This window comes from Cimex lectularius, unplaced genomic scaffold (genome assembly GCF_000648675.2).
Source record: "Cimex lectularius strain Harlan isolate CLEC.00 unplaced genomic scaffold, Clec_2.1 scaffold257, whole genome shotgun sequence".
NCBI classification, from domain to species: Eukaryota; Metazoa; Arthropoda; class Insecta; order Hemiptera; family Cimicidae; genus Cimex; species Cimex lectularius.
Window position 1 is genome coordinate 1 of NW_019392829.1, and position 22502 is coordinate 22502.

General features: G+C 34.0%; 2 protein-coding genes across 2 annotated transcripts; one reads left to right on the forward strand and one right to left on the reverse strand.

Annotated features, from left to right (window-relative positions):
- Positions 1-4925: 4925 nt before the first annotated feature.
- On the reverse strand, positions 4926-7063 carry LOC112127456 (dopamine D2-like receptor). The gene is made up of 2 exons (XM_024228489.1): positions 6785-7063; positions 4926-5024 (listed from the first exon to the last, which is right to left on the reverse strand). The coding sequence occupies exons 1-2, from the start codon at positions 7061-7063 to the stop codon at positions 4926-4928; spliced, it is 378 nt and encodes a 125-aa protein (XP_024084257.1).
- A 9212-nt stretch (positions 7064-16275) lies between these two features.
- On the forward strand, positions 16276-21758 carry LOC106668962 (trypsin-like). The gene is made up of 6 exons (XM_014398186.1): positions 16276-16458; positions 18853-19106; positions 19173-19290; positions 19347-19618; positions 21165-21313; positions 21437-21758. Exons 1-6 carry the CDS (start codon positions 16313-16315, stop codon positions 21596-21598), a joined length of 1101 nt encoding a protein of 366 aa, XP_014253672.1. The 5' UTR covers positions 16276-16312; the 3' UTR covers positions 21599-21758.
- Positions 21759-22502: the final 744 nt, after the last annotated feature.

A 22502-nucleotide genomic window follows, 5' to 3' on the forward strand; every position in this document is an offset into this window, starting at 1 on the left:
AATCCCGCTCGTGCCATTGACTTTTTTATCTCAACTAAAAACCTTAATTAATTGTAATATATTAATTGGTCAAGCGGACCACGAAATTAGTGAATTTAATATTATTAGTGTATAGTTTCCTATAACTTTTCAGTTTGTTTAGAGACTTTTTGAGTATTTATATTAAATCGCTCTCTTTCTCTCTCTCTCTCTCTCTCTCTCTCTTCTCTCTTTCGCTTTAGATGTAAGAGTAGTCGTCGAGACCAAATCTTGAGAGATTATGTAAATAAAGCGATATCAATCAATCAAACTCTCTCCCTCCATCCCCCTCTCACTCACTCTCTCTCTCTCTCTCTCTCACTCTTATTTTAAAATATTTAAACGAATTATAATGAGAAGTGCAGCACTACTTGCAATAAAAACTTGTAGTACATATCGTATAGGTCGTATCAAATCCTACCATCAATCCCTTGAATAATAATTTAAACATTATTTATTTAGGCAAATTGTAATGCGAAATATTTTTGTGTCACATGAATAAGAAACGGAGCCAGATCCTTGAAACGATGAACTTTATGAGGGTTTTTTTTTGTCTTTTTATCTGTCACAATTGGCTTTGAGGAACGCTATTTTTCTTTATGAGGTAATTGTAGAGTAATGACGATAACAACTTTCCAATGTAAAATAATAACGTATATGAGTTAATTATAGTTATTTTTATTTTCTTTTGCTTGGGTTCAATCCAAATAGATAAAAGAATGAACAAAAGGAAAAACGTTAGAAATCGTTCAAAACAACCAGATTTTCTAAAATATAGAAGGCATTATGTTTAAGATAATCGGATTTTCCAAACATTTCTTAATTAAAATTGTTCAGTTCTCTTTGTTTACAACAGAAAATTAATGAACATTCTGTTTTCTCTTATGAAAATTGTGATAGTTTTTGCTAGAACGCAATATTTGGTTGTTATACGTGATTCAAACTTTATATCAAAATAAAAATACAATTATATTTAATTTTATTATTAAAGGATATTAGAACAGTACTTTTTATATGAAAATTAATATTTGAGTACGTTTTAGTTTATTGTTTATTACTGCACAAAGCAGATACTTATTATTTTCCGTAATTCAAAATTGAAAATTGAAAAATTATTTTTCCTGAAAAGTAAAGACGGGTACTGGCACATTGCAGAAATTTCTCAATCTTCTGACGCTCTTCTGTCTCTACTACCTAAAATTTATTTATTCTAAGTATTTCAAATATCTCAGTGCACAAACCGAACTCAATTATTTAAGATTATATTTTTGTTTAAAAATTTTTGTTTATAAGTATTTAAATTGTTAAAACTTCCGGTGCGTTTTTGGTTAACTGTTTTCAATACCATTTTTAAGAATTGCTAAATAAAATACAGTAAACAAAAGGTATTTTAGCGCGAAATATAAAATTTTGAGAAATTTTTCAATCGTTGTAATATTTCTGTTGGTAGGTCCTCGTTGTTTTTATTATATTTTTATTTTTTTCATGTTTATATATTTTTCATTTAGGGAGGGAGATTACTTACCAGGACGTAAACGGCGAAGGGCATGACAAGGACGGCAACAAGTAGGTCTGCGAGGGCAAGGCTGACGATGAAGTAGTTAGTGGCGGACTGGAGGCTCCGCTCTCTGTAGACGGCAAGTATGACGAGAACGTTACCGAAAAGGGTGAGGAAAGGGAAAAGGACTAAAACCAAGGCCCAGTAGTTCCTTTCAGGCTCGAAGGGCCAGGACGTGCCGTTGTAGGAGGAGTTGAGCCATGAGGACCAGTTCCCCTCGGCATCCTCAAGGCTCACGTTCATCATGCTCCCTTACTCATAGCGGCTGAAGCCACACTGCCGCCCCCGAGCCGTCTTCTTCGCCGACCGCCGGCGAGCGCACGCGCCCCCACCTCAATCAAATTCTCTCCTCTTCCCCGATCGTCCTCTTACAGATATTCACCCCTTTGGGACCATCCGGCAAGAAACTTTAATACTCGGTTATAAACACGCCAGTAATGATCCTTTTAACACCCTTTACTATTCCTTTTTCCCACAAGATTTCCAAAGAACCTTTTGTTCAAAAATGATTTTCAGGACAAACAGCTCATTCCTTTGTTCTTAATCGTGAGGAATCTCTTTCAAATGACAATGCACTAGTACCTTTTCACTACACACATTCTACCAAAGTTTAACTCTCACTTGCCAACAAGCAAGTAATTATCTTCTTAGAACCCTTAATACTCGTTCTTCAGAAAATTTCAAAGAATCTTTTGTCACATAGTTATAAAAATGTATCTGTACCAAATCGTTACAACAGCACACGTGCCATTACCTTCTAAACACCAACGATCAATTTCATAGTTTCACTTTATATATGTCCTTAAAGTTCTTAATCTTCCTGATTCCCGTATTCCAAAAATTACTCCCCTCGAAAGAAGAAAAGCCATCAGGTGCTCACACTGGCATATAATTCTATCCAATAAATACTCCGCTTTGACTTACTTACTGTTAAAATTACTGCGCAAACATCAAGCAAATCTGTGAGGTTTGCTCTAGCATCAACTCATTTTTAGCTGTTTAAAAACCATACGTACCTTTTGCCACTTTGATCCGGAATTTGGGTGACTTTCGATAGATATTAAAAATGAGGTGCAAATTAATATTGGTAAATTACTCCACATGGATGAAGGGCTCTCGGAATTATGTTATCTATGTAATGCTAGTCTCAGAGAGGATGTGTACGATTTCCCCGTTTCATATTAACCGTGCATGGAAACCCTGCTAAACAGTACAATCCTATTACAATTTTCGGCTTTACTTTTATGTTCTATATTTTTTTATTGAATTTTGTTTTTAAGTACTACTATTTTGTTGAAATTGACCTCCGGCAAACGAAATTTTCTATACCCTAAGTGTTTATATTATATTGGAAAGTTATAATTTTATTTGAATTTAGAATAAAGTAGCATTATTATTATTATTATTAATTAAATTGGCTCACTGTCCAATGTATATGTATATACATATACAAGTAACAAACAGCTCAATTCAGTAGCTTAGCTTCTGAATAAGCAAATGTAATCCATCAAGGTTACCGTAGGATTGAGATATAATTGTTACTTGAAATATGGTTTGTCAAGTGAAGTATATCGGGAAATAAGTGGTTCGTTACGACTATATTTGGCCCATATAACTATTAACCATTATTTAACGTTCTCATTAGCAATTATTTATTTGGCCTACCATTTCTAAATTCTACCTTCCTAGCTAGAACATTTAATACGTAAGTTCTTTTGTACTATTAAAGAAAAAACTACAAATATCTTAATAATTTTTTTAACTACGAGATATAAGGTTTTACTGGCGTTCGGGGTATTTTCGAAAAAACGCACATCCGGAAGAATGCTTCCGTGGAAATTACCATGGATGCTTCAATAGCTTACTCGCATAGAGAGAAAATATTAAAGATCAGGTAGAAATTCAGGCAGACAAGACTCTAAGGATGGGACCCCAACATTCATATACAGGGTGAGTCATTTTTTGACGCACCATTGGAAAATCAACGTGGGTGCGTTTAAATCTGACTCGAGGCTAATTTCCTTTGATTAATACGTTACTAAAAGAAAGTGAGTTAATTTTCGGTGCACCATAGGAAAATCAACGTTGGTGCGTCTAATTATGACTCGGCACATTTTATTTTGTTAGTCTCGTACCAAAAAATAGGCGAGTCACTTTTCGACGCACGTTCGTTACAAATTAGTTTTAGTAGGTTGGAAGGAAAATAAACAAAACAAATATTATTAAAACATTATACAAGCACAATGTAAAATTTAAAAAAAATTCTTCACAATTTAATTTCATTAAGGTTTAAGAGTATTTTTTTCCTCCGATCATCGTTTTACGATAGACTAGGCTACTATGGTGCAGCAAATAGAGGTCTGTTTGAACAATTATTATAATGAGTTTGAAGATTTTTGGTTTACTAACAAAGGAGATTGTTACATTTATTTAATTTTTTTACTTTACCAGAAAAAAATACTCTTAAACCTTAATCAAATTAATTTGTGAAGAATTTTTTTTTTAATTTTTACATTGTGTTTGAATAATGTTTTAATAATGTTGGTTTTGTTTATTTTCCTTCCAACCTACTAAAACTAATTTGTAACGAAAGGTGCGTCGAAAAGTGACTCGCCTAATTTTTGGTACGAGACTAACAAAATAAACTGTGCCGCGTCATAATTAGACGCACCAACGTTAATTTTCCTATAGTGCACCGAAAATTGACTCACTTCCTTTTTTTAATGTTAAAATCAAAAGAAATAGGCCTTGAGTCAGATTTAAACACACCCACGTTGATTTTCCAATGGTGCACCGAAAATTGACTCACTTTCTTTTCTTAACGTATTAATCAAAGGAAATAAGCCTCGAGTCAGATTGAAACGCACCCACGTTGATTTTCCAATGGTGCGTCAAAAAATTACTCACTCTGTATAATAAAAACTTTTAAATAAAATATCTAGCAGACGAAGAAAAGGGATCCCAGAATCTCCAGTACAGATAACCTTAAGACCGAGTATGGGTCAGGAGCTGATATTTGTCTGAAAAAATTAAGGCATAGAATTCATTAAAAAAAACGTTGGTAATATGCATTTCAGGAAGCGTCTGTGGTTATTGAACATTTTGCCAAGGAGATCAAAAGGCTAGTTGCCACCAGCAAAAGAACAGAAAGAAAGACCTGGTGGCAACTACCCCTTCGGTTTTTAAGTCCAGATCATTTGATCGGTTTTGATGGGCACACAGGACAAAAGACAACTATAAAATTTTCAAATAAACTTCGAAGAAGACACCTATCGGTCTACAACCCTTTTGCGGCATATCAATTGCGAAAAAGCTTGATCCATTTGACAATGGACAAAAACTTTTCGGTTCAAAGGGATTTTATTTCAGGACAGAGGAATAGAGAAAGGTTCATGTAAACACCATCGCAGGAACTTGCGGAAGAGCTTCTAATCCAACTACCTGTGAACTAGAATGACAAAATAACTGCCAATTATTGGTGCAAAGGCCCATGCAACCCGACATGTCTACTCCTGCGAGCGGAAAAGCGCAGGTCTGAAGGATACTCCCATTAGTTCTTAACAAAGTTTGAGATTGGATAAAAAGCTTTAAGCTTAAAGAAGCGCTTTAGATAATAATAGAGATGGCATCATTTTTTAAACATTTTTACATAGAACTTTTAATANAATCCCGCTCGTGCCATTGACTTTTTTATCTCAACTAAAAACCTTAATTAATTGTAATATATTAATTGGTCAAGCGGACCACGAAATTAGTGAATTTAATATTATTAGTGTATAGTTTCCTATAACTTTTCAGTTTGTTTAGAGACTTTTTGAGTATTTATATTAAATCGCTCTCTTTCTCTCTCTCTCTCTCTCTCTCTCTCTTCTCTCTTTCGCTTTAGATGTAAGAGTAGTCGTCGAGACCAAATCTTGAGAGATTATGTAAATAAAGCGATATCAATCAATCAAACTCTCTCCCTCCATCCCCCTCTCACTCACTCTCTCTCTCTCTCTCTCTCACTCTTATTTTAAAATATTTAAACGAATTATAATGAGAAGTGCAGCACTACTTGCAATAAAAACTTGTAGTACATATCGTATAGGTCGTATCAAATCCTACCATCAATCCCTTGAATAATAATTTAAACATTATTTATTTAGGCAAATTGTAATGCGAAATATTTTTGTGTCACATGAATAAGAAACGGAGCCAGATCCTTGAAACGATGAACTTTATGAGGGTTTTTTTTTGTCTTTTTATCTGTCACAATTGGCTTTGAGGAACGCTATTTTTCTTTATGAGGTAATTGTAGAGTAATGACGATAACAACTTTCCAATGTAAAATAATAACGTATATGAGTTAATTATAGTTATTTTTATTTTCTTTTGCTTGGGTTCAATCCAAATAGATAAAAGAATGAACAAAAGGAAAAACGTTAGAAATCGTTCAAAACAACCAGATTTTCTAAAATATAGAAGGCATTATGTTTAAGATAATCGGATTTTCCAAACATTTCTTAATTAAAATTGTTCAGTTCTCTTTGTTTACAACAGAAAATTAATGAACATTCTGTTTTCTCTTATGAAAATTGTGATAGTTTTTGCTAGAACGCAATATTTGGTTGTTATACGTGATTCAAACTTTATATCAAAATAAAAATACAATTATATTTAATTTTATTATTAAAGGATATTAGAACAGTACTTTTTATATGAAAATTAATATTTGAGTACGTTTTAGTTTATTGTTTATTACTGCACAAAGCAGATACTTATTATTTTCCGTAATTCAAAATTGAAAATTGAAAAATTATTTTTCCTGAAAAGTAAAGACGGGTACTGGCACATTGCAGAAATTTCTCAATCTTCTGACGCTCTTCTGTCTCTACTACCTAAAATTTATTTATTCTAAGTATTTCAAATATCTCAGTGCACAAACCGAACTCAATTATTTAAGATTATATTTTTGTTTAAAAATTTTTGTTTATAAGTATTTAAATTGTTAAAACTTCCGGTGCGTTTTTGGTTAACTGTTTTCAATACCATTTTTAAGAATTGCTAAATAAAATACAGTAAACAAAAGGTATTTTAGCGCGAAATATAAAATTTTGAGAAATTTTTCAATCGTTGTAATATTTCTGTTGGTAGGTCCTCGTTGTTTTTATTATATTTTTATTTTTTTCATGTTTATATATTTTTCATTTAGGGAGGGAGATTACTTACCAGGACGTAAACGGCGAAGGGCATGACAAGGACGGCAACAAGTAGGTCTGCGAGGGCAAGGCTGACGATGAAGTAGTTAGTGGCGGACTGGAGGCTCCGCTCTCTGTAGACGGCAAGTATGACGAGAACGTTACCGAAAAGGGTGAGGAAAGGGAAAAGGACTAAAACCAAGGCCCAGTAGTTCCTTTCAGGCTCGAAGGGCCAGGACGTGCCGTTGTAGGAGGAGTTGAGCCATGAGGACCAGTTCCCCTCGGCATCCTCAAGGCTCACGTTCATCATGCTCCCTTACTCATAGCGGCTGAAGCCACACTGCCGCCCCCGAGCCGTCTTCTTCGCCGACCGCCGGCGAGCGCACGCGCCCCCACCTCAATCAAATTCTCTCCTCTTCCCCGATCGTCCTCTTACAGATATTCACCCCTTTGGGACCATCCGGCAAGAAACTTTAATACTCGGTTATAAACACGCCAGTAATGATCCTTTTAACACCCTTTACTATTCCTTTTTCCCACAAGATTTCCAAAGAACCTTTTGTTCAAAAATGATTTTCAGGACAAACAGCTCATTCCTTTGTTCTTAATCGTGAGGAATCTCTTTCAAATGACAATGCACTAGTACCTTTTCACTACACACATTCTACCAAAGTTTAACTCTCACTTGCCAACAAGCAAGTAATTATCTTCTTAGAACCCTTAATACTCGTTCTTCAGAAAATTTCAAAGAATCTTTTGTCACATAGTTATAAAAATGTATCTGTACCAAATCGTTACAACAGCACACGTGCCATTACCTTCTAAACACCAACGATCAATTTCATAGTTTCACTTTATATATGTCCTTAAAGTTCTTAATCTTCCTGATTCCCGTATTCCAAAAATTACTCCCCTCGAAAGAAGAAAAGCCATCAGGTGCTCACACTGGCATATAATTCTATCCAATAAATACTCCGCTTTGACTTACTTACTGTTAAAATTACTGCGCAAACATCAAGCAAATCTGTGAGGTTTGCTCTAGCATCAACTCATTTTTAGCTGTTTAAAAACCATACGTACCTTTTGCCACTTTGATCCGGAATTTGGGTGACTTTCGATAGATATTAAAAATGAGGTGCAAATTAATATTGGTAAATTACTCCACATGGATGAAGGGCTCTCGGAATTATGTTATCTATGTAATGCTAGTCTCAGAGAGGATGTGTACGATTTCCCCGTTTCATATTAACCGTGCATGGAAACCCTGCTAAACAGTACAATCCTATTACAATTTTCGGCTTTACTTTTATGTTCTATATTTTTTTATTGAATTTTGTTTTTAAGTACTACTATTTTGTTGAAATTGACCTCCGGCAAACGAAATTTTCTATACCCTAAGTGTTTATATTATATTGGAAAGTTATAATTTTATTTGAATTTAGAATAAAGTAGCATTATTATTATTATTATTAATTAAATTGGCTCACTGTCCAATGTATATGTATATACATATACAAGTAACAAACAGCTCAATTCAGTAGCTTAGCTTCTGAATAAGCAAATGTAATCCATCAAGGTTACCGTAGGATTGAGATATAATTGTTACTTGAAATATGGTTTGTCAAGTGAAGTATATCGGGAAATAAGTGGTTCGTTACGACTATATTTGGCCCATATAACTATTAACCATTATTTAACGTTCTCATTAGCAATTATTTATTTGGCCTACCATTTCTAAATTCTACCTTCCTAGCTAGAACATTTAATACGTAAGTTCTTTTGTACTATTAAAGAAAAAACTACAAATATCTTAATAATTTTTTTAACTACGAGATATAAGGTTTTACTGGCGTTCGGGGTATTTTCGAAAAAACGCACATCCGGAAGAATGCTTCCGTGGAAATTACCATGGATGCTTCAATAGCTTACTCGCATAGAGAGAAAATATTAAAGATCAGGTAGAAATTCAGGCAGACAAGACTCTAAGGATGGGACCCCAACATTCATATACAGGGTGAGTCATTTTTTGACGCACCATTGGAAAATCAACGTGGGTGCGTTTAAATCTGACTAGAGGCTAATTTCCTTTGATTAATACGTTACTAAAAGAAAGTGAGTTAATTTTCGGTGCACCATAGGAAAATCAACGTTGGTGCGTCTAATTATGACTCGGCACATTTTATTTTGTTAGTCTCCTACCAAAAAATAGGCGAGTCACTTTTCGACAAACCATTCGTTAAAAATTATTTTTAGTATGTTGGAAGGAAAATAAACAAAACCAATATTATTAAAACATTCAAACACAATGTAAAAATTTTAAAAAAAGATTCTTAACAAATTAATTTGATTAAGGTTTGAGAGTATTTTTTTCGTCCGATCATCGTTTTACGATAGACTAGGCTATTGTGTTGCAGCAAATGGAGGTCTGTTCGAACAATAATAGTTATTATAATGATTTTGAACATTTTTGGTTTGCTAACAAAGGAGATGGTTACATTTATTTAATTTTTTACTTTACCATAAGAAAAGAGGTTGTTACATTTATTTAATTTTTTACTTTACCAGAAAAAAGGAAATTGGTACATTTATTTACTTTTTTTACTTTGCCAGAAAAAAATACTCTTAAACCTTGATCAAATTTATTTGTGAAGAATTTTCTTTTTAATTTTTACATTGTGTTTGAATAATGTTTTAATAATATTTGTTTTGTTTATTTTCCTTCCAACCTACTAAAACTAATTTGTAACGAATGGTGCGTCGAAAAGTGACTCGCCTATTTTTTGGTAGGAGACTAACAAAATAAAATGTGCCGAGTCATAATTAGACGCACCAATGTTGATTTTCCTATGGTGCACCGAAAATAGACTCACTTCCTTTTTTAATGTTAAAATCAAAAGAAATAGGCCTTGAGTCAGATTTAAAAGCACCCACGTTGATTTTCCAGTGGTGCACCGAAAATTGATTCACTTTCTTTGATTAACGTATTAATAAAAGGAAATAAGCCTCGAGTCAGATTTAAACGCACCCACGTTGATTTTCCAATGGTGTGTCAAAAAATGACTCACCCTATATATCAAAATGTATAATTTTTGGAATATGCATTTTTATCCCATATCATATTCATAATTAAGGTTTTTAATATCCCAAAATGATCAGATATTGTTTCAATATAGAAGCGTTGAATTTCAAGCAGGAACACTGACTTTGCTCCAACGTTATGCAATTGGCAATTCCTTATCAATGATAAGACTCTGCCTTGGTACCTCCTTAAAAGCATTTTGACAACCCCCGTCACAGTAAGTTAAACTTCCGGCCTATCTTCCCATTTAGAAAAGGTGAGCTCATTGAATATCTCAGTCGAAGTTTGTTATCATAAGATGAAAAAAAAATTTCTGGTGTTTTCGGCACGCATCTTAAAAATTTAAGCAAATTATAAACAGACTCAGCTTATCAATTGAACAACAATCTCATGAATTTAAAGTTTTGTTTATCTTAGTGATCACAAGTATAACCTTATACACACAGAAAGTTTTAAGTTCTTCGAAACACGATAATTTTATTTAAATATAAAAATGGTGTATAAATAGTTTGACATGTTGTAACATATACGTGGGCACATCATAGAATTATAGAAAGAAATCATACTCAAGCCTCAAAATGACTATTAATTACCGTAATATTAGGAATTTACTTTTCCGTATTGCAAAGATACAAATATACCAAATCAGAATTTACTATTTAAGACTCCATTTACGGATCCTGTCTCTTCAAAATTACTGGATTCCACGGCATACATGTAATTATTGAAACGATTTTCTTAATAGTATGCATATTACGATATATAATAAATCATTTCTCTAAATCACATCACTGAGGGTTTGAGGCTGTCATGTACAAAAAAGTCATGAAGTGCTGTTTTTCCTTGCGTGTATAAGCTCATTGTTTCCGTCAAATTCGGATGGTAATGACAAAAGCTCTAAAAATAAAAGCTCTTTTACTTTGATTATCATTTCTTTTGTTTACTAACGAGGTTAATAATGAATCTACAGAATAGACGATTTAGTAAATAAAATACACCAGACGAACTGATTTTTGCTCATTTTAAAGGTCTTTTAAAAACAAAGAACAAATACTTAGCAAACGCATCTTTTCCAGCTTCTAAGAGCCCTAAAAGAATAGACCGACGAGCACAGACTAAATTAAAAATAAAGCGAAAGGCTTTTCAACATCAACGTAGTTATAAACAGAAAAGAAAACTCAAAGGAATATAAGATATATTGGATTTTAAAATATGTCGTGACGTAAACAACGTTTTATGATGGTAAAATCGATGAAAATTTCAGCTGGGTTATTGTAAAAGAATTTATCAACAATATATTAATCATTTTGTTCCACTATCTGTTGCCAGCTTTTATGTAATTTTGTAATCCCGTCCTCCCAGAATTTCTCAAGTTTTTGAGCGATGATCTATTCCATATGCTTTGTGCAGCTTTCAAGTAAAGTAAACATTTTCCCATGAATATAGTTTTGCAGATCCCAGATTGAGTAAACACCTGAAAGTGCAATGAAAGGCAAGTACGTTGAGTTGGGGCAAGCTCCAACAATAACGTGTGGACATATCGGAGCAAGCTTTATCCCGGTAGAAAACAATCCCTTTGAAATGCCCAATGCCGGTTGTTTTTAGTCAATTGATGACCTTAACTGCAACAAACATATTAAGTGTTAAAATGAAATCTTTGTGTCGCTTGCGGTCCTGGGTTCAAATCTTGACGCAACCGTTAGAATCTTTAAACCTGTAAAATAGACCTTTGACGTCTAAGTATGAAGAAGACCCTGGATCTCAACGCAAGGAAATGCAACTGGACGGCTTCTTACAAAACAAAACTGTTAGTCGAATATACACACAACAGACAAAAGGTTTAATTTTATTAAAATTCAAATTTGCCCTAATATTCCCGTATATGCCCAGTTTGGATTGAGAGAGGGATTTCATAATAAGCTAAAAGACCCAATGGGGTCCATTATCCCCACTTTGTACCGAAATATTCATGGATAATTTAAAAAAAATAATCTTTTCAATTCAAAAACAAATTAAATAAATTTTACGCATTTGATCGGGAACCTTAGAGGATCTAAAACAAATCTCTCAACTAATTAATTAACTACACCGAAATATAAATTTTACATTGAAAATTAATAAAGATGGTTGTTTAAACTTTTTAGACCTAAAACCACATTAAGCAACGTAATTGAAACAGAGGTATATAGAAAATCCACAACATCAGTCACAATGATCCCAGCGTATTCTACTCACCCATGGACCCAAAAAGCTGCTGGTTTCATTTGGCTCATAGACCGTATGTTAAAATTTCCATTAACACAATTTCTAATTTTTAAAACTGTAGCAAAAAAAAACAATAGATATCAAGCCATATTTATTGATGGGTTGCTAGTTAAAAAAATAAAAAAATAACTTAACTTTAAAAGAAGCTACAATAGGACTGCGCCACCCCACCGAAAATGAATCATTAGGTTTCCGTTGTTTGCCAACTATCAGAAAAACTAGGTAAAAATTCTTAAACAAGAAGGTTTTAGAATAGCTTTTAGAGGTACGTGTTCACTTAGAAACATCCTCTTAAAACTAAAGGTATTGGTTGAGATAATCGAAGTCACGATAGCTCAAGTGGTAGAGTAGCGGCGTATTTTGCCGAAGGTCGTGGGTTCGAATCCCGCTCGTGACACTGATTTTTTTTACCTCAGCCAATATCTTCCATAAATATTAATTAATTGAAAAATGTTAATTGGTCAAACGGACCACGATCTGCAATGGGTTTAATAATTAAATTGAAGTATATCTTCACGAAAGCTTTCCGTGGCCATTTAATTTGCCGCCGAAAATCAAATATATTACACGACATTTGAAAAATGGCAAAAAAGGAGGGAAAATTCGAGAGTAACTGCGTATTTGGCCGAAGGTCATGGGTTCGAATCCCGCTCGTGACACTGACGTTTTTATCTCAACCAATACTAAAAACTAGTTCACTAATTTCGTGGTCCGCTTGACCAATTAATATATTTCAATTAATTAAGGTTTTAAGTTGAGATAAAATTTATTATATTTTTATTTCAACTAAAAATCTTAATTAATTGTACTAAAAACAAGTTTGAGAAAATTGCAAAAAGCGGGGTTTACCAACTTAATTGTAATGATTGCGACTAAAAGGAACAAAACACAATTTGAATTTAAATTCAAATACAACAGTGTTACTTATTTCAACAAAGGGAGGGAACTAGATTGGTTTGATAAATTTGAAATTAAAAAACGTAAAATTAAACATGAAGATAAATGCATTAATAATATAATAGATTTTGATTTACTTCCTATTTTAAATATTTACCTAAATAATGTTAGACGTACAAAATAATAATTTGATTAATTTATTTTTTTATTGAATCGATCATTAATTCACTAATCTATTATTAATGTATCATTTTATTTTAATTTTAATTTTTTTAAATAGTTAATAAAAAGCACACAATTTAATCACTAATTTATAGTCGTTTTCTTACAATACTTCTTAATATAATATTTACTTGTGTTATAATTCCCTCTTTTCGCACGTTGAAAATTGAGTGGAATTAAAACCAGCTTTCTCATTGGGACGTCACGTTGGCGGGGAATTGGAGGGTTCACTCTTACAATTCATGTCGAGAGAGGTGGTTGTAAATTCCTTCAGCCTGATGATGAGTTATAAGCTTTAAATCCGGATCGTTGAAAACAACTGACTGTAAGTTGGAACTATCATTTAAAACAAAAAATCTAAAATATTGTTTCTGATGTGCTTATTTTATAATCAATCTATTAGACTGGTTTTTAAAACGCAATATGTACAAATATCCAATAAAATTCAAAAATATACAATTAGATAAGTACAATAAATTAAGGTTAAAATTATACTTAAAACAACGTATGCAATAAATAACTTGAAATACAAAGAACTTTAACTTATTAAGAAAAGAGTACAACAATTAGTGTTTATAGCAATTCTTCAAAATTTACATTTTTATGTTTAATCTGACAGGTTTATACTCCCTCTCATCGTGAATATGCTGTAAAAAGGGAGAAAACCCGCTCTACCTCTACACATGTTAGTGGACATTGTTTGTAGTAACATATTTTTACAGAATGCTTTAGAAAAACAATTGCCATCAGTCTTTGATTTCAGGTTCACTTTTAATATTGGAACTGTCTTTTGGATTGGATTCATTATATTTTGGTGTACAATTATCCTTATGATATAATGTTCTAACTTTCCAAGTATTATTATTTTTCAACGGGCTCTGTTTTTCCCCAAGAATACTGAGAAATTAGAACAAAAAAGTGAAAAATAATCAACTGATGGAACAGAACGGATGTCGCATATAAAATATTTTATAAAAAAATTCTAGATGTAGGAGGTTGAAATATTCAACGAAAAAAAAATATTTGACTCTCAATTCGTTTACTGTTAACCCATTAAAGGGGGGCGTCCGTGGCCGGAACGATAGGCGTTGATACGTCGCTGATCAATGTAAGGTGAAGGTCCCGGGTTCGAATCCAGCGGCCCTCCATTCGAACCCGACGTACTTAAAAATCGGCCTTTTTTCAAAAACACCGGCACCCCGAGGGTTGATATAACCTCTGCAGTTGCGAGCCCTCGTTAGAAAAAATAAAACATTAAAACTTTGCATTTAAGTTGTTTTATTTATAATATTATTTATTGTATAATAATAATTATCACAAAATTGGAAAGCACATCATTGTTTGCAGCAAAATGTAAAAACGTGCAATTTTCTGCAAACTAAGAGTAGTGATGAAATAACTTATCCATGACTCGGATTTGTCTCGGTTTGTCTGCATTTAAAGTTAACTAACAAAAAAGGCAATTGCAGGAGAATTCTGACTTAGTTCTTACTCACCGCATACATGTTAGATGAAAATGTTTCCTACCAGTATGGGTAGGAAGGCGCTGGGCTTTCTTGGTAAAAAATATAAAATATCAAAAATGCGCGATTTTTTCCTTATTTTAAATTAGCAAAACACTTTGTAAAAATGCGAGAACTCGATCGAAATTATTAAATAAAAATACCCGAACTACCTTGTCAAAGTGTGTAGACAATAATGAATAAATAAAAACAGGTCCAATACAGAAAAATGAAATCTATTTATTGGAACAAGCTCCGCATTATTTTACAACCCATTGTTTTTATTAACATAAAAAAGATTATATCAAGAAAAAAGGGACATTTTGTTTTAGAAGTGTAATGGAATAAAGATTACAGCAACTTTCTGCCAATGTCTCTTTCACATTAACGTTCACAAATTAATGAAAACCTCTGTTATCTCATGTTGGAAACTACCTTAAGTTCCAAGCCGAACAAATTGGCCAGCAGTAAAGACTTCAGATTCTTCCGAAAAGTTATTGCGTTCGAGGAACAGCTTACAGAGCTTCGCACCTTTCTATTCAGTTTCACTCGTTCAAGTTTCCCTTTATCAGTTGGGCTTAGCCCAAGTTTACAAAGTTTCAAATCGGAGAAAGAGAATCACGTATTTATTTGTTTTTGATATCCGTGGAATCGTAATGATCAATAAAATATCGGAAGTATTGATTTTATATGTAGCAAAATTGCCGGAAGGAGATGTGAGTACACAATGACCGGATCAATGTCGGCTTGAATCATTGAAAGTTAATCTCAGTGCAAAAGGTCAAGCCATTAGACTGTGCGCCAGGCAATAAAACCAATATTTTTTGTACACTACGGAAATGTGGGCCAATATCAATTACAAGCTACATATATCATTTTTATGTCAATAATTAAATATTTAAAATTTCTGTAATGACAAAATAATAGTTTGTATAGAATTTTTGTATAGAATTATTATATATTAAATATATTAATTAAAATTTGAGACGAAAAAATCAAAAAATCACTGTATTCGGGCCAGTAGTCAGGAGTATCTTCTTCAATAAAAAGGTGGTACTTTAAAATAATCAAATAATTTTTTGAGCGTGAATGTAATTTATTTGCTTGAATTAAGGAGCTTATCACCAAATCACAAAGGAATATCCTGTGTGATTAATTGATTGTTAGCCAGACCACTGTTTTATCTTGTTTATGTTTTTATGTGCATTTGTATTTGTTATTTGTTTTATTTTATCCATTATTACGAAGTATCGAAGTAAATTAACAAGTTTATACTGAGAAGTACTCATTTTAATATCGTTTTGTTCAAAGACTAAATTGGTCTATTTTATATTTGTTATTTGAATTAATAAGTTAAAAATTTTACAATATAAATGAAAGCAATTATGGGAAGTGTTTAAAAGTCAATCGAGATCCAACGGAAAGACAAAATCGACACAAAACAGCGAGAGAGAGAGAGAGAGAGAGAGAGAGAGAGAGAGAGAGAGAGAGAGAGAGGGAGAGAGGGCTTGGGAGATTGGGAAGGATGTCGTGGGAGGGAGTCAGCAAGTTGTTCGTATAATTCCGCTCAGAGACGGCCACAACTCTGAAGAAGATGGACCGACAAGGAATTTACATCTGGTTCGCCTTCGGCTTGGCCATGATCTACTCGGAGGCCGAGGAAGTGTGCGAGTGCACCGCATATTTCCGGTGCCCAAATGACAAGATTGTAACGGATGGAAAAGGCATTTTGGACATCAGGTAAACAGCCAAACCCGCCTTCCACTCGCCAAAATACAATTTTTTAGAGCATTTGTTTCATCACAATTTGTAGCATATTAGAATTTGGCACTTGAGCACTGGGTACTGCACAGCCGGGTATTAATAATTGAAAAAAAAAACAACGATTTTTGACGTGGGACTTAGCGCTCGTTCGCTGACAATTGCTTGTTGCTTAAAATGACAAAAATTTGCTTTCTAACGTTAGAAATGACAATAATACAGCTGTAAGTAGTGCTTGATAATTCGTCGCTTACAACTGTCAAAATGAACTCTCTATTCTGTTTGTCCGTCACGAAATCGGACAACTTTAAAAACAGACAATTTTTATACCATCTCTAGATTTTTTACTTCCTCGTTACCATAGAAAACGTCGTTTCTTGCCAGCGCATTTTTAAAATAGTAGTTCAAATCTTATTTGTCTTTACGTTCCATTGTAAATACGCATGGATTAATATCTAATATCATGGATTAATATAATTCGTTTTTGTTAAAGCAGTTCCATTATGTAATTTGATATGGCGGGAGAATGAGATCAACAAACAACAAACGGATATAATTAATTAGTTGTAGACATAAAATCTCTAGGGTATTTTAGTTACTGTGAAATAAAATTGATATTTAGTCCATATATGTTTAGCGGTCATAATTGACCATATTAATTATTTCAATTAACTATTTTTTTCTCTAAGGTCTTGGTAGAGATGAAAAAGTTAGTGTTGATTGATATTTAATGGTTTTCTATTAAATGTAAGTAGGGCCAGGTGAGAACCAACGACGGCTTGGGTCCATATATCGCCTCATATGATATAACTTTATATGATTAAATAAATGCGTACGTTCTCTGGCTAATATACGAGTTCAAAAGACCATTAAAAGAAAGAAAAAAGGTTTTCACTTTTAGATTCGAATTTAATACAGGTGGTTAGCTAATTGGTAAACAACGATAAACCTGAGTTCTTTTTTGATGTATAGGCAATTTGGCAACAGATATACAAGCTAAAGCCTCGTAACGACTCAAAGGCCTAAATCTATTTTTTGGCATGCAATACGGCCACATTAAAAAAAACTGAAATTTGGGATAACTAAAGAACTCAACAAATACTGGGAGCAAATATCAGGCATGAGGCAAGAAAAAGAATACTTGCAAAAAGAACCCAATGGGAGAAAGAGAAAATCCTATTTAACAGAAAAGAATTAAAAACTTCACAGAACATGCCCCTGGTAAATATCACCTTACAAAAATGGGACCATCAACACATGACCAATGTCAATTATATCCAGATAATAAAAAGTTTGACATACGAAAAAGGACATAAAAGGACAGGAAAAAGTTTGAAAAAGGACATACATGTGCAACTGTCCCGCAATACCTATGTAGGGAAAGCCTTTGGTAGAGGTGGTAAATACCACCTGCAGCCATGTGGATCTTGATACTTTATCCCTGAGAAGAATTCTCTACCTCATAAAAGAAACAAAAAACATCCAAGAAATCCATTAGCTGAGAACGGCACATAGACTAAATTTTAAGTGCTAAACAGAAAAATCCCTAAATCCAAATAGAAAAGAATACAGTTTGATTGATGATCGACCGATTTATTCTCAAATTCTTCATATCTTAGAATGAACAGCAGCGATCAATTATACGGCTTGAATATATGCTTTTTGATTATAATGCAAAAGAGAAAAATATTGAATTTACTTGTAGATCGACGTTACTATAAAGTTTACTAATTTCGTTGTCCACTTGACCAATTAATATCTTACAATTAATTAAGGTTTTCAGTTGAGGTAAAAAAGTCAATGGCACGAGCGGGATTCGAACCCACGATCGAGGTCACGATAGCTCAAGTGGTAGCGCAGCGGCGTATCAAGCCGAAGATCGTGGGTTCGAATCCNGTGTGTGCGTGCGTGCGTGCGTGCGTGCGTGTAATTAAATTAAGCTGAGCGAGTGATTAATGAGAGAACCAATGGAGGACTACCGGAAACGAGTACCCCATCGGTTACAACAGTGAGTACGGGGCTGAAATGAGTTGGTGCCCTGTTTCATCTGTTTCATAAATAAAGAAAAAAAGATAGAAAAAAATTTTTTAAATATATTATGTAATTCAGGTGAATTTTTTTACTTTTACGCCATGTAGCCAACAGGCAACAATACATCAAAATTTCCCATGACCATAGAAAAGATATCGAAACATCGCCGCCTAAATTTATAGATTGTATTTATATAACTAACCTACACTTTCTTAATACGCGTAAAAAATGACAAAATAAAAATTATTTATAACACATAAACATTTTTCTAGTTGGCTGTTTGGTGTTTTCTGTGTATGTATATTGAGTTTGAAACGATCAATGAGGAACATTTGCGTACAGGATAAACACATGTTCTGGTATCGACGTCTGTTGTTTGATTCCCACGACGACGCCCGACCAACCAAAATCAGTTAACGCACAAACTGTCTATCCTGAGCCGCTTTATCCATGTTTGACGGACCCTTCTTCGGACGATCCGACAGGAATAAACTGTTCGACGAAATACACCCTGCCGACGATACTTGGGACACCGGGGTGCGGACGGAGGAGGTTCGGATGGCTTCCATCGAGGATCTCGAACGCCGGCCTTTTAGGTAAAATACGCATACGTACTCGAGTTCAAAATAAAATTGGATCCAATGGAATTTTATGTTATACAGCCAAGACATTTTACGGTGAGGCGCCTTGGATGGTAATGATAATAAATGTTGGTACATTCTTTTGCGGCGGTACACTCATCAAGCCTTCCTTCGTCTTGACGGCAGCACATTGCATTCCGTGAGTAATAGGATGTAAGAAGCATAATTTCATCTTCTTACAATTTTATATTTCAGAGATTTTTGGTTCAGTCGACTGACGGTCAGAGTGGGCGAGTACGACATAGGAACGACGGATGAGCCGATCAAGCACGCTGACAAAAAAGTCAAGAGAGTCGTCTCTCACCAGGATTACGACAGAAAATACTTATCCAATGATGTCGCTCTTATTGAACTCGACACACCGGCCGTGTTAACCGAGACCGTAGACATCACATGCTTGCCCGACGGTGCCGAACCTGTCAAAACTGAGGAGTGCGTCGCCTATGGATGGGGATTCACAGATAAAAGTCAGGTTTTATTTTATTGTACTAATAGTACAATTAACTCCACTAATTTCGTGGTCCGCTTGACCAATTAATATATTACAATTAATTAAGGTTTTTAGTTGAGATAAAAAGTCAATGGCACGAGCGGGATTCGAACCCACGATCGAGGTCACGATAGCTCAAGTGGTAAAGCAGCGGCGTATCAAGCCGAAGATCGTGGGTTCGAATCCGCTCGTGCCACTGACTTTTTTATCTCAACTGAAAAACTTAATTAATTGTAAGTTACTATAAAGTACCGATAGAACCAAAAAGTATTACAGGTTTTTAAGTTGACTCCTAAAACGAACTATCTATTCCTCCTAAAGTACCTGAGCGAAACTTTTACGGAGGAATAGATAGATCGTTTTAGGAGTCAACTTAAAAACCTATAATACTTTTTGGTTCTATCGATACATCATAATTTACGGCCATATAAATTTATAAATTCATTACATACAAATTCCACATTTTGTGTGTGTGTGTGTGTGTGTGTGTGCGTGCGTGCGTGCGTGCGTGCGTGCGTGTGTGTGTGTGTGTGCGTGCGTGNGCCCTGAAGATGATCTCAATAAAGATCGAAACGTTGGCACGATAAAGAAAATGTTTTTCTAAAGCCTACATCACACCAGACCGCATCTCACGATTTCTGACTAATTATCGACTAACGTGTGTGACGTCTGGAGAGTAAAAGTAAGTTATTAGCGAGAGTGGAGAGGGTTCAACCCCGCCACGAGGAATATCGATTACTCTGTGGGAGTGAATGTAACCAGACCTCTATGTTTCTATCGAGTGTTGGGTTTGTGTTAATTTATTGTAATGAATGTAATTTATTAGCGTGAAAGGAAGGGGTTGCCGCCCCGAGGAATATCGAGTACTCTGGGGGAGAGAATGTGACCAGACATCTATGGTTGTGGTGATGTATATATATATATATATATTGTATGTTTTGTTTTTATTCTGTATTTGACAACCTGAGTACAAACGAGAGACTAGCATTCTAGAGTATCAACGTAGTATATATCTGAAATCAGAGAGTCAGTAACTAACTTTTTCATTTCAACCAAGATCGTACGTCCTAAGAATAATTAATTGAAAGAAGTAATTCGGTCAATCAGACCACTAAACATAATGGATTCAATTATTAATCTTCATACTTAGATATTATGGAAAATAAACAAATAAAAACAAGTGACCGGTAATATTTTATTGTTATTTTTTCGTTTATTTCGAAAAAAAACCTGTCATCTCTTCAGCACACAAAATCTCTAATTACTATTGTTTTTATTATTTATATTAAATGTTAAAATTGACGTTGTTGTTAATATTAAATCTAATTCTGGGAAGACACATAAATAAAAATTATATTCATTTGCTATTTAAGTCTTCAAAGAATACAGACCTTCTATATTAATAGTACATCAAGTGAGCCCATTATGAGTTATGATATTAACTATTTAAGTTATCATTCAGAGTTACGTCAGTAGAAATGCTGCCCGTTCACATTCGCTTAACTGTATCTTTTCTTTTCAAGTCCAAGGCATACTGAAGAAGGTGGACCAATCGATAATCTCGAAGGACGAATGCGAAAATAGGATGCGGCATACACCGCTCGGCAAGAACTTCTCGCTCCATCCCGGATTCTTCTGCGCCGTTGGAGAAATCACTAAAGAAATCTGGAAGGTAAGATACGGGAACGTCCGTTTTATGGATTTGCCAGGGGAAAGAACAAAATCCATTTTATAGCATTTGTAGTATGACGTTTGTTTTTATTCTTTTTATAATATCTTCCCTTGATGTCTTTAGGGAGACGGTGGCGGCCCGCTTATCTGTCCACAACAGAAGGACGACACCAGGCTCGTGCAGGTCGGAATAATTTCCTGGGGGATCGATTGCGGAAACCGGAAACCAACGGTTTTCGCCTCTGTCGACCACTACATGCCTTGGATCAAGCAGCAAATTGGTTGACCAAATCGGCCATGCCGTCTTCCAACGATCTAGTCCATCCCGGAAATTCCATAAGTGATTCCAGTGGATTGATTGCAATCATTAAAAAAGCCAAATCAAACCAATTTTGGATAATAAATACTAGTATATATATTTTTACAAATAAATAGGTATACATGTATATTATGTAAATATGTTATTTCTTTTAAACATCAAGTTAAACGTATATTAGGAAATTAAAAAATTATATTAGAACATATTCAATTAATAGCAATGCTGCAGACATCTAAAATAATTAAAACGTATCAATACCGGCGTTCTGATGGAGAAGCAGCACCAGTCAATTTAGAGATAAGAGCTAAAGGAAATAAACACTAAACCTGATAATTTTGTAGTGCAGGAGGTGGAATAACTCAGAAATGAGAGAATGACAATTTTCGAAGGGAAAATTTTCGAAAATGTTTAGCGATTATGGTGAAATAATTCAAAAGGTAGATTGACTTATATTTTTCCAAAATGTATAGCAGAGCTTTTATATGGGGTTTTCAACGTGGATAACCAAATTTTGACAAGCCGTGGAGCGTTCCAGCCGTACATCCACAGGTTCAAAATAATACAGAATTCTAGATGTATATATTGCCAGACAAATGACAATGATGAGGTCAAACAGAGACTTTACTTCTGTCTAAAAAAGAAGAACAAAGAGAGCGCCTGAGATATAGTTTTCCAGGATGTTAAACAATCTCCTTAAAAAGCGGAAACATAATTGACAAAACATACCTTCGCTAAAATATAGATTATAATAAGTGTGTAAATATTTATTATCAAAATGCGAATCACCTTAAGTCAAAATCTAATCAATTTTATAAAGTAAAAAATACTTGTAACAATTAACTATCCTTTTTATCTAAGTCTTGGTCGAGAT